Source organism: Dipodomys spectabilis, unplaced genomic scaffold (assembly GCF_019054845.1).
Source record: "Dipodomys spectabilis isolate Male_0828 unplaced genomic scaffold, ASM1905484v1 ptg000006l, whole genome shotgun sequence".
Lineage (NCBI taxonomy): Eukaryota > Metazoa > Chordata > Mammalia > Rodentia > Heteromyidae > Dipodomys > Dipodomys spectabilis.
The window spans coordinates 1,796,136-1,809,476 of record NW_024870683.1 but is presented as its reverse complement, the minus strand read 5'-3'; the positions used below and the strand labels follow the sequence as shown (position 1 = coordinate 1,809,476).

The window sequence follows — 13,341 nt, the reverse complement described above, 5'->3', positions numbered from 1 at the left end:
CTATAGAATCCATTCTGTAAAATTTATAAGGTGGTACATATGACACACACACATTGGTATTTAGAGTGAACTGTATAGATATATATTGTAGAAAGGAAGTGAAATATTTTTGCCATAAAGAAGTGACAAATGAATAGATAGGAAATGTTGTTGATTATCTCAACATAAGCTACTTCAGTGTTTCCTTCAAACAAAAAGTTTCTGGGAGCCAAAGTAGCTCCTATTGCATAACTGGCTGACACCCATATGTTCTGCCTTTTCTCTTTGTATCGCTGTTTCTGGCATCTCGGTTAGCACCAGCATTAGCACCAGCAACATCCTCCATGTAGCTATTTGGGGGGTTTTGTTCTACTACATTGACACATTCCTTAATGGGCCCTTAAACCCCCTCTGACCCATTTCTGGTTTGTGACTAGCTCTGTGTGTGTGCATGCGTGCGTGCGTGCATGCGTGCATGCGCGCGCGCGCGTGTGTGTGTGTGTATGTGCGTGCGTGTGTGTGTGTGTGTGTGTATGTGTGTGTGTGTTGTGGTGAGATGAAGGCTGGTATCTTCTACCCCTCCACTGAGATTGTATCACTCTGGACCTCTATTTCAATAACTCTGCCTTTGCGTTTCTATTTATAAATAAATGCTACTCCACCAGTCTTGGGCTGGCTGTGGATCTCCTCTTGAATATGCTTCTGTGTGACAGCAGTGTTTGGAATAAATTGAGATGTGATGTGTAGTCATGTTTGAATACATAAGAAGACAGGAAAATTTAAGAAAGCAGAAATGTAAGACTTTATACACCACAAATTACCATTTAACAGAATGCACACTGGAACACCAGCCTGGGGCAAGAAAATGAACTAGGTACAGGCACTCTGAACTAGGTACAGAGGTGTGCACAGGGACACCTTCCTACCTCTTGGCTAAGTTTCTGCCCAGTATCTGTTACCTAGGTAACTAGCAGACCTGGAAGCAGTCACCTTCCCCTCCTGCTAGGTCACATCCTGGGCCACCTCTAGTCACATGCCTCCCATCTGACCTTAGGAGGGTCCCAGACCCTGAGGTCACATCCAGATCCAGTGTGGCCACACCTTTCCCCTACCTGGCCACACCTCTTCCTGTCCCTGGCCTGGATAAGTCCTGGCCCAGGGGTGGGTTCCCTGCCCCCCTTTTTTCTTTTCCAGCCATGCCTCTCCACTATGCATGGCGGGGGCAGCAGTTTGGTAAATAAACTTCTTCTCCTGCCTGAATAGCACGAGGTGTTCTCTTCATCGGCTACCTAATGAAACCTACCTATTTAATATACCTATTTAATACACCTTACAGGTAGTACCCAGGGCTGGAGAATTTACCAGTCTTGTGAGCTTCAACCTCATGTCTGATGGAGTCTACTCCTCAGCGGCTCTACAGACTTAACAGTGACAAGTGAGAGTTTGGTAATTTAAGACATTCTTCATAAAGTATAATAAAGATAGTTTCCAAGGCCCATGAGACACACTTCTGAACAAAATGTGGATAGGTAAGACATTTTATTCACTTATAGCATGATCCCAGTGCAACATCTGCTTATAGTATAAATGATAAAACTCACAACTGATCAAAGCTAAAACTTTGTACACAGTACAATACACTTTGGGATGTTAATTCAATAAATGTCACACATTACTCTAATGTCACTCCTGCCTTTCTAGTTATATTATTTCTTAAACTACACAAGTCAATATTACCTGAGGAAGTACAAGAAAACACCACTAATACATCTATTAGCATTATTTATACTTCTCTAAAGCATTATAAGCTTCCAAGAAATGTATTAGATGTTAACCTTCTGGACTGACTTGGAGGCTATAGAGACTCAAGGCAAAGTTGTCATGTGACCAGATGAAGTTGGAACCATTGCTACAGGTGAGGGACAGGACAGAGAGACAGGAGAATCTCTGCTACATCATTTGGAATTGTTAGCCTGTTAAATACTAGTCCACATCCTGTTAAAACTCATCCCTGTCCCTCACTTTTCTTACCTCTACTGACAGGCTAATTGTTCTGCACTGCAACACACTTTGTAGTATTCATGTATACAGGTAAATATAAAAAACATCTAGGACAAAAATGAGTTACGTCTTAAGTAACTGTATTCTCATGCCTTCCTACAAAGTCCACATTTTTAGAAAAATATATTATATGAGATCAACAAACAGGCATTCTGATTTCAGCACATTCTTCCTCAAAACAGTATGTACAATCTCCTCAGAGTCTGCGCATTCTCTAGATCCACACAGAGGCAGGGTGGGGAGGGTGGGGGTGTGTTCAAGGCTCCTGACGTAGCGCCATGTATGTACACTTCTATATCACATCCGGCAGAGGCTGGCTGATTTGCTTAGCAGCCCTCAAGGATCTCTCATGCCAGGAAAAAGAAGTCGAGGATACGGAAGGTGCTCTGTTCTAGGCCGCTTCCTCAGCAGAGCAGTCAATTCCTGCGTAGGTAAACTTCTCATAAAGCGTCGTGTTCACATAGGTCTAGAAGAGCAAGAATGGTTTAAAGGTATGCATTGTCTTGGGTCTGCCTCTGTGTGAGCAGTTATGTCTATACCCTGGATTTTAATTTGCCTCAATTCACATACTATGTCCTTGGGGGACAGTGGACTTTGTCGTATTTGGTTAGTTGTGGTTTTTTTTCCCCCTGAAATTCATCCCTTGGCTACTGCAAGGAATACTTTGATACTCCACCAATCCTTTCCTTTCTCTCATTACCCCTCATTGGTCCCTGCCGACAATGTTAGATTTCCTAGGACTCCCTTCTCTCTAATCTTACACTGTGCCATGTGGTCTCACCCTCATCTCTGGTTGTATTACCAGTTGGGTTTTGATGATACTAAAATGCCATTTCCTTAACCTAGATTAATTATTCTGTTGACCCCCACATTGGTACAGCCAATTACCTTTGATTCTTCAATAACCCTGATTCTTCATAGCATCCTGTTGGCAGGTTGTATGTCTACTTGCTGTGTCCTTGGGCAACTCATTTTTACCTCTCTGAGCTTGTTGCATTTTTAAAAGTAAAAGGTCAGAGTATATGACTGAGATTCCTTCTAGCTCTCTTAGGTGAGTTCTAAGTATGTTTTACTCTGCATGTTTGTGTGTGTGCGTGCATGTTTGTGTATGTGGAGGGGGGGTCTATGTTGGATTATATCTTGCACAGAAATCTTAGTTCCTCCAACTTGTAGTTTCTTCAAGTTGGGGACACATCCTTTATGTCCTTGTAATACCTAAGGTTATGTCCAAAAATGTTTGTGGAACTCTATCAAGGATTTGTTACGAACCACCATGGGCATCTCAGGGATTCCATTTCAGTTCAGAACTCCCTCCTCGAAATGTATGCTTACCTTTCGTTCTTCTAACATCCTGTTTAAGGATACCAAGATCTGGGCAAATGATGGCCTCTCATAAGGCTTCTCCCTCCAGCACTGTCTCATTAGGTCATACCTTTGAAAGGAAAGAGTTACAACAGAGTTAACTCCAAGACTGCGTCAGTCTTAGTGGCAGGCAAGAAAAGGGGGAGAAACTTAACAGCTTGATGCACACGAATGAATTCTGGCAGCCAAAGATGGAAGTATGGAACCTAGTAAGTGTCCTTTGCATCTGTGTCATTTCTTAGTTTCTTATCAGGTCAACACACTGGTCTGTGGCCATACTTCCACCAATGTGGTCAGAAGTACTCATTCTTAGTTATTGGGATAATACAGATTCCTGGGACCTTCCATAGACCTAGAGGATGTCTGGAGTGGGCTTAAGACTCATATGCTTACCAGATGCCTCAGACAAGTCTTATGTACTTGTGTATAAGAAGTACGTCTATCTAAGACATCAGGGTTTGGCCTAGGTGTCATAGATGACACATGCTACCAAACATTTCTTAGTCATGGAAAATCTCCTTCAGAAATGAATTCCAGGGGCTGGGAAGGTGGCTCAGTGGTAGAGCGCTTGCCTTGCATGCCTGAGGCCCTGAGTTTGATTCCTCAGCACCACATAAGCAAAAAGAAAAAAGCCGGCAGTGGCTCTGTGGCTCAAGTGGTAGAGCGCTAGCCTTGAGCTGAATTGCTGAGGGACAGCGCCCAGGCCCAGAGTTTAGGCCCCATGACCGGACCCAAAAAAAAAAAGAAATGAATTCCAGGAGAAATTTGAGGGGTTTTTGTCTAGTGATCATCCAAGGATATCGTGTAACAGTGACATCATCATCATCATCATCAGTTACTTGACAGTACTGGGGTTCTTAGACCCTGTGCTTGTTAGGCAGGTGCTCGACCACTTAGCCCCAGCTTTAGTTGGTTTTTCAGATAGGGTCTGAGGTTTGACCACGGCTGGCCTCAGACCACGATCCCCTATGTATGTCTCCCACAAAACGGGAATGGCAGTGGTATACTTCCATGTTCATGTGTTAAAATGGGGTCTCATTAACATTTTGAATTGCTGGCCTTAAACCAAAATGCTCCCAAGTGTACCATGCCTAGCCTCAGTGGTATTAGTGATAAAGTAATAAAATACACACACATTCTCTGTGTGTGTGTCTTTGTGTCTGCGTCTCTGTCTTTCTCAGAAGTGGCAGCATCTTGATAACCTAGAGTCCTTCACTCTTGCAAGGACCTTAGTCAGCTTCTACCAAGACTGGTTCTGTAAGGGGATCTAAATGTTCTTTTTCTCTAAATAATTCTTATTCCCAAATAGAAATCTCAGCAGACATTGACTTCCTTCTCCCTAAGGTCCCATACATTTATTTCTTCGTGGACAAATTGATTGGCTTATTTCATACTTTAGTTTGTATTGTTCTGCATTTGTTGTCCCTCTTCGTCTCAATTTCCCCGAAAGGTTCCTTTCAATTCCTTCTAGATTTCTATGCCAGGAAATCGACTGCTCCTTGCCTATTGCATGGCAGTCTTAGTAAAGAGGTGCCCATCATTTTTTTTCAGCTGTCTGGGATTTGAGTGGATGTGTATCAGATGATTCCTCCATCAAAGTCAAGCAATTAAAGGGTTAAAATAAGATTGCCCTAGAGATGGGCTGGAAGTGTGACTCAGTACCTCCCCAGCAAGTGAAAGGCCATAAGTTCAAACCCACGTAATACAAAAAACAAACAAAAGTGAAGAGAGGGCCAGGGGACAAGGCCTGACTTACACCTCATCATCACAGTTCAGGGGCTTCTCCAGCCTGTAGCCCTGGGGCAGCTTTTCATAGAGCTCTGCACACGTCATCCCACAGTATGGGGTACCACCTGGAAGACAGGAAGTGGGGCCTGAGTCCCTTTGATATGGAAGCCTGGGTCTCCAGCTCCAAGCTCCAAAGCCAAGATGGGAAGAGGGAGGGAATGGAGGGGTAAACATCCAGTGACTCCCTCCGAGCAATCCCATCGCCCACCAGGCTGGACTTCACCACAGACTGCCACAGAGACCCAGCTCAGGCCTCATTTCCAGCAGTGCTGAGACTCTTCCCAAAGCAGAGCTCCTGTCCCTGGGGTTTTTCCTTTCTCTTTTTCCTTTTTCCAATTATGCAGTTTCTATTTTATTAATACTAGTTATTGTACAGTTTTAATGATGAAAGTAATATCTACTCATTGTTTAAAACTTGTAATACAAAAGCAATAGTAAATGAAGGGAAACCCCATAATAGTTCTTAGCACATTTCTGGGTAGCACCTCATTGATTTAAAATATATATATATAAAGCCATACATGGAATTTTCTTGGCATATGCATTTTATTATGTTCTTCAATTGCCTTAGAAATGCAACTTGCACTGGCTAAACATGTTTCCAAAACTGGAGATATAAACTTACTAAAGCTTTATAAAATCTGTACTTAAGAAGTAACAAACAATCTCTAATGATGTTCATGGCCACCAGGTCATTATTAAATATGATGTGATGTATATAGCTTTCAGAAAGAGAAGTGTAGAGATAACTGTGCTCATCATGGAAGTCTGTGAGCTTGCTGCATCTGGCAGCAGTACCCACAAATGCCCTGGAGCATCCTTAGGAGGGAGCACTGGAGGGTCCTTTGCCCAGAGTGTCTTCTGAAAGGTAAATGTAGATACTCACCTAAGCTGACGATCTCCCAAAGCAACACACCATAGGACCATCTGCAGGAGGGACAGGGATACAACCAATCATCAGCTTGAACAGATCAACCACTCCATATCTTGCCCCCAAAGCCAGGGTGAGTGATCCTCAGTCAGAAAGGATCTGTTACAGAGCCACATACATAGGATCGGCTCTGCTCTTCTCCAGATAGTGGGAGGGTGACCACAGGGAAACAGGGCTTACTTTGACAAAGCGCTTAACCCACTTCAAGGTGACTCCATAGAAAACAAGTGAAACCCTAAACCAGACAGAATCTGAGTTAAATCCTACCTTTCCCACCCAAGACAAGTATAACCTGGGACAAATTCCTGAATATCTTGGGGCCTCTAAGTGTTCTTTTCCAAAAGTGAGGACATTAATCTTCACCTCAAGTTTACACAAAGATAATCCATCCACAGAACCTAGTACACCCTGAGGACACAGTCATTACCAGTCTCCTCTCCTTCCCTTCATAACCAAAAATCTCTTAGAACAAGTAACCACAATCTTCATGGCCTCAATTTTTCTTTCTAAAAATGGGCACAAAGCAACATGGCCTAAATCCAATCTCAGTCCTTCCTGTCACTGCCAGCCAGAGATTTGTCACTGTGGCTACAAGCAGAGGTGAACTCCATTGTCTGGCCTTAGTCTCAACCCACTATCTATGAGCACAGAGCTCTTCTGGGCTGCTTCCTCTGAGCTAGTTCTAAAATGTAGAATTGTGGGAAGGCCCGGATGCCCTTTCTCTGTATAGAGATCAAGAGGCTACCACTTGCAGTCTGTCTCTGACAAACCAAGGAACTCCAAAACTTGCCACCAGTGATTTGCAAACTTCCTTCTGTGACTTCATTTACTCCACAAATTTATTTCCTCTGTAGAGACACAGGATATTCTTACTTCTCTTTAAAACCTCTGTCAAAGGTGTATTTTCTAAGGAAAAGCACTCCCTTACCAAGAAGGAGCATACTCACACATCACTGTTGGTGGTATAGACACTGTAATTTAATGACTCGATTGCCATCCAGCGCACAGGGAGCCTGCCCTGGGGAGACCAAGATGAGATGCTAGTTAGGACAGTATAGGGACTCTTCACAGCTCTCTGTGTGCCTAAAGCTGGGGCGTTCTCCATTCCTAAGACCCACAGGGAACCTTGTTTGGAATTCACCAGACATAAGGCACAACAGACTCAGGGATCTGATCATTGTTTTGTGAATGGCTCGACTATGAGTGAGCAAGTTTTCATGGACAAGCTAATATTATAAGGCTTACCTCTGTGAGCCCCTATAACAAATTATACCACAGCTCAAGTGGTCGAGTGCTTGCCAAACAAGCAAGAAGCCCTGAATTCAATCCCTAGTACCTAAATGTGCATTTGTCAATGCCTGTTGTGCATTTATTTATGTGTGCATGGGTGCACATTTGACAGCCACTGAGTCACCTATGGTTCTCAGGGGCACCCAAGGGCTTCAAGGGGAAGGCAGGAATGGAACCAAGAACTGAGTTGCGGTATAGGCAAGGAACAGGGCCACCTTGAGCTGGAGAGACCAAATGTATCTGGCGTAAGAGAGATATTTTTCCAGAAGAAGAGACAACTGTGTTTTTGTCAAGGAGCATCATCAGGGAAAGAAAGCATTGCAGACCACAAGGAAAAGTGTGCATATCTATCATCAAGGCTGAAAGAGCACACCAGAGCCCTTTATAGTCTTCGATGGATAAAATGAGGAATGTACAGGGTGAAGCCTGACTTTCTAGATCCTAGATTCCTCAATGATTTGGGCTCCTTTCTATCTACTCACTTCAGGAATCCTATTGTTTGTCTTTGAGAGACTAATTCCTCTCTCCCAGATATTTGTCCAAACTTTTAAAGGCAGTACACTTCATTCTACATGAGCCAATGGGTGAGGCTGACTCAGGAAGACTATAAGATCTTTGTTAGCCCTTTTCTGCAGGCCTTTTCAAAGACTGCTGCCCATGAAGCCTCCCCACTAGAGGGCAGAGTGGCTGTTTCTTCTGGTCCAATTATTAAATCATAGGTTTCCAATCTTATTGTACCTTGGCATCATCTGGTAACTTTAAAAAGATATGAATGCTTCAGTTCTTCCATTTATATACTCTGATTCCAATAGTCAGGAATGGCTAATCCAGTATTCTGGTTTTCCCTTCAGAACTCCTAGGTATTACTGTTGCAAATATATACTAAATGATTTGGAGTCCATCCTTCATCATTGAAATTAGTTGATTGATTGATTATTATATTCTTTCAGGTGTATGCTGAGTCTGTAGCATATAGCAGACTCAGTCTCTGCTTTCAAAGAGCTCAAAGGTAAATATGATTATCGATTACAATAATGATTAAGTGCTCAGGGGGAGGAAAGCTACTATGAATGGGAACACAGAGAAGGTACACTGAGTGGCCCACACGGGAAGTCTACAGGGATTATGACCTCCCCTCCCCAAAGCTCTGTGTTCAGTTCCTCCCTAGGAAGGCAGAGTAGTGGCTTGTTGTCAGCAAGCATAAATGGACTTTATGATTCCAGCATGGCCACAGAAGCAGGAGGACTTGTTTGCCTCTTCCTCTTAGACTGTCTGGTTAGGTCCTACTCCAACCTTGCATTTGAAGATAAAATATTGCTATTTGGGAGAGTGGCAATCATTAGGTAAATGTAAGCTTGGTTTTGAACTAAGTGAATGATGAACGTTTAATGAAGAAAGAAATATTATGTGGGTCTCTCAGAGTTTTACATTTTTATAGGGCCCTATGTGACTTAAGGACCCATTTGTTTCTTTCTTTGATCTAGGGGACAGAGGCTAAGTTTTTTATTTTATTCCTGAGTTTGCTGTTTGTATGGAAGGATTGGGAGCTAGTCAAAAGTTTCTGAGCAAGACACATGAGGGTCCAGATTGGATATAGACCAGACATCCTAACCAATGCTTGAATATTCCATTTTGTGGCCATGGGTGACCACATCCCCTTCATTGTAAACATGAAGACTGGATGATGTTAGGAAACCAAATCTAAAGGAACACTTATTGCCCTAGCTGATATCTGCCAGGATACAGAGAGATGCCTTTGACCCTCAGAACAGTGCTGTCATAAGGGACTCTAAGAGAAAGTCCCTAGGAAAATACTCTTTTTTTTTTTTTCTTGTTGTCAGTCATGGGGCTTGAACTCTGGGCTTGGGCACTGTTCCTGCTCTCTTCAGCTCAAGGAGAGCCCTCTACTGCTTGAGCCACAGCACAACTTCTAGATTTCTAGTGGCTTATTGGAGATAAGAGTCTCATGGACTTTCGTGCCCAGGCTGGCTTTGAACCGTGATCCTCAGATCTCAGCCTCCTGAGTAGCTAGGATTACAGGCGTGAGCCACCAGCACCAACTCCTGGCTCAGAAAATACTCTTATCAGTGTTAGTGGGCTGAACTTACCATTGTCTTTTTCACGTAAACTTCTTGACCTCGGGACAGTCCAAAATCTGCTATTTTGGCTACATAGTTTTCCCCAACTAAAATGTTCCTGGCAGCCAGATCCCTGTGGATAAACTGAAATTTTAAAAAAAAAATCATGTATTGCCAACATAGTACTTATGTTTTCACTGTATTTTGTTAGCAGAAAACCTTAGCATGGGGAAGGTTGTGGGGTACAGGATGCGGTGGGGGTGGGGGACAAGAAGTGGCACTGTGGCTCAAAGTGGTGGATTGCTAGCCTTGAGCAAAAGAGCTCAGGACAGCACCCGGGCCCTGAGTTCAAGCCCCATGACCGACAAAAAAAAAGTCACTAGCCCCTGGCTCCCAGAAAGCACCTCTCCACAGCTCTGAGAGAGTGGATTCTGCCACATGGCCCCAGTATATCCTAGGAGAAGCATTTCAGGAGGGAGAAAAAGCTGTCATTAATTTTTTTTTGCAGTGGAGTTCTTCTGCCATCATGAGTTATTTGGAGGCACACCATGCTCAAATAAGCTAAGGCACCACACTGGATACAAGCCACAAAATTCACTAGCTAAATATGCTGTCTGCACTAACATTAAGTTCCATATAAATAGACGGGATAAGTTAAAGCTAGAGAGATTCTAAGAAGGAACTAAGGAAAAGAGGTTGGTGGGGGAAAACATGCAAACACATAGAAACTGCCTCTCACAAATAAGGGAAAGCATGGACCTTTAGTCTCTCTGGGCAAGTGAATATGTTGGGAGGTATGCAAGCATATACAAATATATTACATGGAATAGGAAAGATTCAAGGGAGATCTCAAACAGTGTAATTCCTTAGAAAGCCAAAATCAGAGTGGAAAAAATAAAACACCAGAAAGTGGGTACTCAAAAGGGGCAGGGATTGGGCTGTAGGTCCTTCTACTATGGGTAGAAAGGAGTGGGGTAGACTAATGAAGAAGAGAATAGAAGAAAAATGGAGACAAGAGCCCTACAAAATTAAGAGGAGCGAAGGAGAGGGTTTAGAGGAGGGATGAGAGAGAATATTGAAAGGGGTGACATTGATCAAGATATAGTATATTCATAAACAGTCGTTAAATGGCAACTCCTTTGTACAAGTACTTAAAGACATTTTTTTTTAATGATTCAAAGGAAAGAAAGAAAGAAACTGTCTCTTGAGAGAGCTCCACAGGAAAGCTGGCCACAGGTCATCCCAACACACCTGTTTCTGGCTTAGGTAGTCCATTCCCCGGGCCACATCTGCAGCAAAGTGCAGGAGCTGTTGTGAGGAAAGTGTGGATGCGGTGCTGTTGGCAATGGCGAAAGCAGGGTCCGTCTCCAGCACTCGGCTCTTGCGCAGGAAGTCCAGGAGGTTTCCATGAGGGGCATACTCAATGGCCAGATATAAGTAGCCTGGAGGAAAAGTAGACAACATGCCTTATCAGAGACTAACTGGCTGTGGAATCCTTGAGATGTTCTATGTAGATGTTGGAAATTGCTTTATATATATATACATACATACATACATATACATATCCAGTGGTAATGCTGGGGACAGGACAGGACAGGACAGAGAGAGTGACATCCTTATGTAACCATCCAAGCTTGAGCTCCTAGTCTCCTTCTTTCCAACTCCTACTCTGCTCCTACCAGACATGTACTAACAACCGTCTAGAATTCTTTTATTTGCTTCATGATACTCATTAGCATGAACTCAAAGCATCCTTGTCCACATCAAGATTTCTTCTCCTTTAAAAATATTTTTTAACCCAGCATTCAACAACTTAATATAGGCCAAGAATGTTATTCTAGTCTACCCTTAGCTTTTCTTGAGATCACCAGAAACAAAGATTAGCACCCATAGTAGAAGGACCTACAACCCAACTTTCTCTCCTTTCTCCAACTTTCTCTTATTTCTCCTCAACTTTCTCTCCTCCTTCCCCAAACCACAGTAAGTCATCATATTGCTGATCAGACCACTGGCCAGCAGAGTCTATCTTTAAAAATGACACTTTGAAGAAGTTTACATTCCCACCAATGCAGTAGGATTTCCTTCTGGCCACATCCCCTCCAGCATCTGTTGTTATTAGAGTTCTTGATTATAGACATTCTAACTGGAGTGAGGTGGTATCTCAATGTTGTTTTGATTTGCATTTCTTTTATGGATAGAGAGGTTGAACATTTCTTCATGTGTCTATTGGCCATTCTTATTTCTTCTTCAAAGAAGTTTCTCTTTTAAGTCTTTAGCCCACTTATCTATTGGGGAGTTGTTTCTTTGAGAATTTGTTGTTGGGGGATTTAATTTTTTGAGTTCCAAGTATATTTTAGATATGAGACCCTTGTCCATTGTATGGCTAGTGAAGATCTTCTCCCGATCCATGAGCTTTCTATTGATCTTGCTAGCTATGTCCTTTGCCATGCAGAAGTTCTGCAGCTTCACGCAATCCCATTTGTCCAACCTTTCTTTGATTTGTACTTGTTCAACCACTTTGGAAAGTAGTATGGAGGTTCCTCAAAAGACTCCACATAGAGCTCCCCTATGACCCAGCAATCCCACTTTTAGGCATTTACCCAGATGATCACAAAAAAGACCATACTAAGGCTCCAAGCACAACTATGTTTATTGCAGCATTATTCATCATAGCTAAGATATGGAACCAACCCAGATGCCTCTCAATAGATGAATGGAAAACGTGGTGTGTGTGTGTGTGTGTGTGTGTGTGTATGAATTCTATGCCTCCATCAGAAAGAATGACATTGCCCCATTTGTTAGGAAATGGAAAGACTTGGAAAAAATTATATTAAGTAAAGTAAGCCAGGTGCAAAGAAACATAGGTCCCATGGTTTCCCTTATTTGCAATAGCTAGTACATGTGTAGGACAAGCGGAAAAGGTCAAAAGCTACGTACATATGACCATATAAGATGATGTTAAGTGAAATGAGCCCCAAGATAGGGACACAAATATTTCTTTTCTTTCTTGCTACTGTTTCTAACATATTTATAATGTACCATGTGATTTTTTTTAAATTTTTATTTATTTTTTATTGTGAAAATACTGTACAGAGGGGTTACAATTACATGGGAAAGATAATTCTTATCAAGCATTGTAGCCTTCTCCTTTGTTTTCCCTTCCCATCCCTTCCCATCTTTTCCCCACCTCCCCACCCAATCCTCCCCGCCCCCCCCCCCCACCAAAGTTGTAAAGTTCATTTTCAACATAACAACTTGTACTTCTCATTGTTGCAACAGGTCCACCTGTATCCTTATTTAAATGACTTGTTTTTCCCCTTCCCCTCCACAAATTATACAGACATCAAATACAGTGAAAGCAGGGGTTATACTGTGGGGGAGGGACATACAAAGCAACAAAGAAATAATCTTATAAATGCGTTAGAAACAATTGCATGAAAGAAAAAATATCTGAATACATATCTTAGGATTCATTTCCCTGACATCATCTTATCTGACCTTTTCTGCTTGACTCATACATATACTAGTTATTGCAAATAAGGGAAACCATGAGACCTATGTTTCTTTGGGCTTGGCTTACTTCACTTAATATAATTTTTTCCAAGTCTTTCCATTTCCTAACAAATGGGGCAATGTCATTCTTTCTGATGGAGGCATAGAATTCCATTGTGTATATATACCACATTTCCTTGATCCATTCATCTACTGAGGGGCATGTGGGTTGGTTCCATATCTTAGCTATAGTAAATAATGCTGCAATAAACATAGTTGTGCTGGTAGCTTTAGTGTGGACTTGTTTGTAAACATTTGGGTAAATGCCCAAAAGTGGGATTTCTGGGTTATAGGGGAGCT

General features: G+C 42.4%; 1 protein-coding gene across 2 annotated transcripts in view; it reads right to left on the bottom strand.

The window, feature by feature from the left end:
* Positions 1-1,501: 1,501 nt before the first annotated feature.
* The window catches only part of Tek (TEK receptor tyrosine kinase), a 102,799-nt gene continuing 90,959 nt past the window's right edge, over positions 1,502-13,341 (bottom strand). For both annotated transcript variants that reach the window (XM_042695452.1, XM_042695458.1), the window contains exons 17-23: positions 10,741-10,931; positions 9,520-9,633; positions 7,069-7,139; positions 6,077-6,117; positions 5,159-5,255; positions 3,373-3,472; positions 1,502-2,506 (exon numbers count right to left, since the gene is read on the bottom strand). In XM_042695452.1, the coding sequence (XP_042551386.1) occupies positions 2,432-2,506; positions 3,373-3,472; positions 5,159-5,255; positions 6,077-6,117; positions 7,069-7,139; positions 9,520-9,633; positions 10,741-10,931 (689 nt within the window). In that variant the 3' untranslated portion in view covers positions 1,502-2,431. The remainder of the gene's footprint in view (positions 2,507-3,372; positions 3,473-5,158; positions 5,256-6,076; positions 6,118-7,068; positions 7,140-9,519; positions 9,634-10,740; positions 10,932-13,341) is intronic.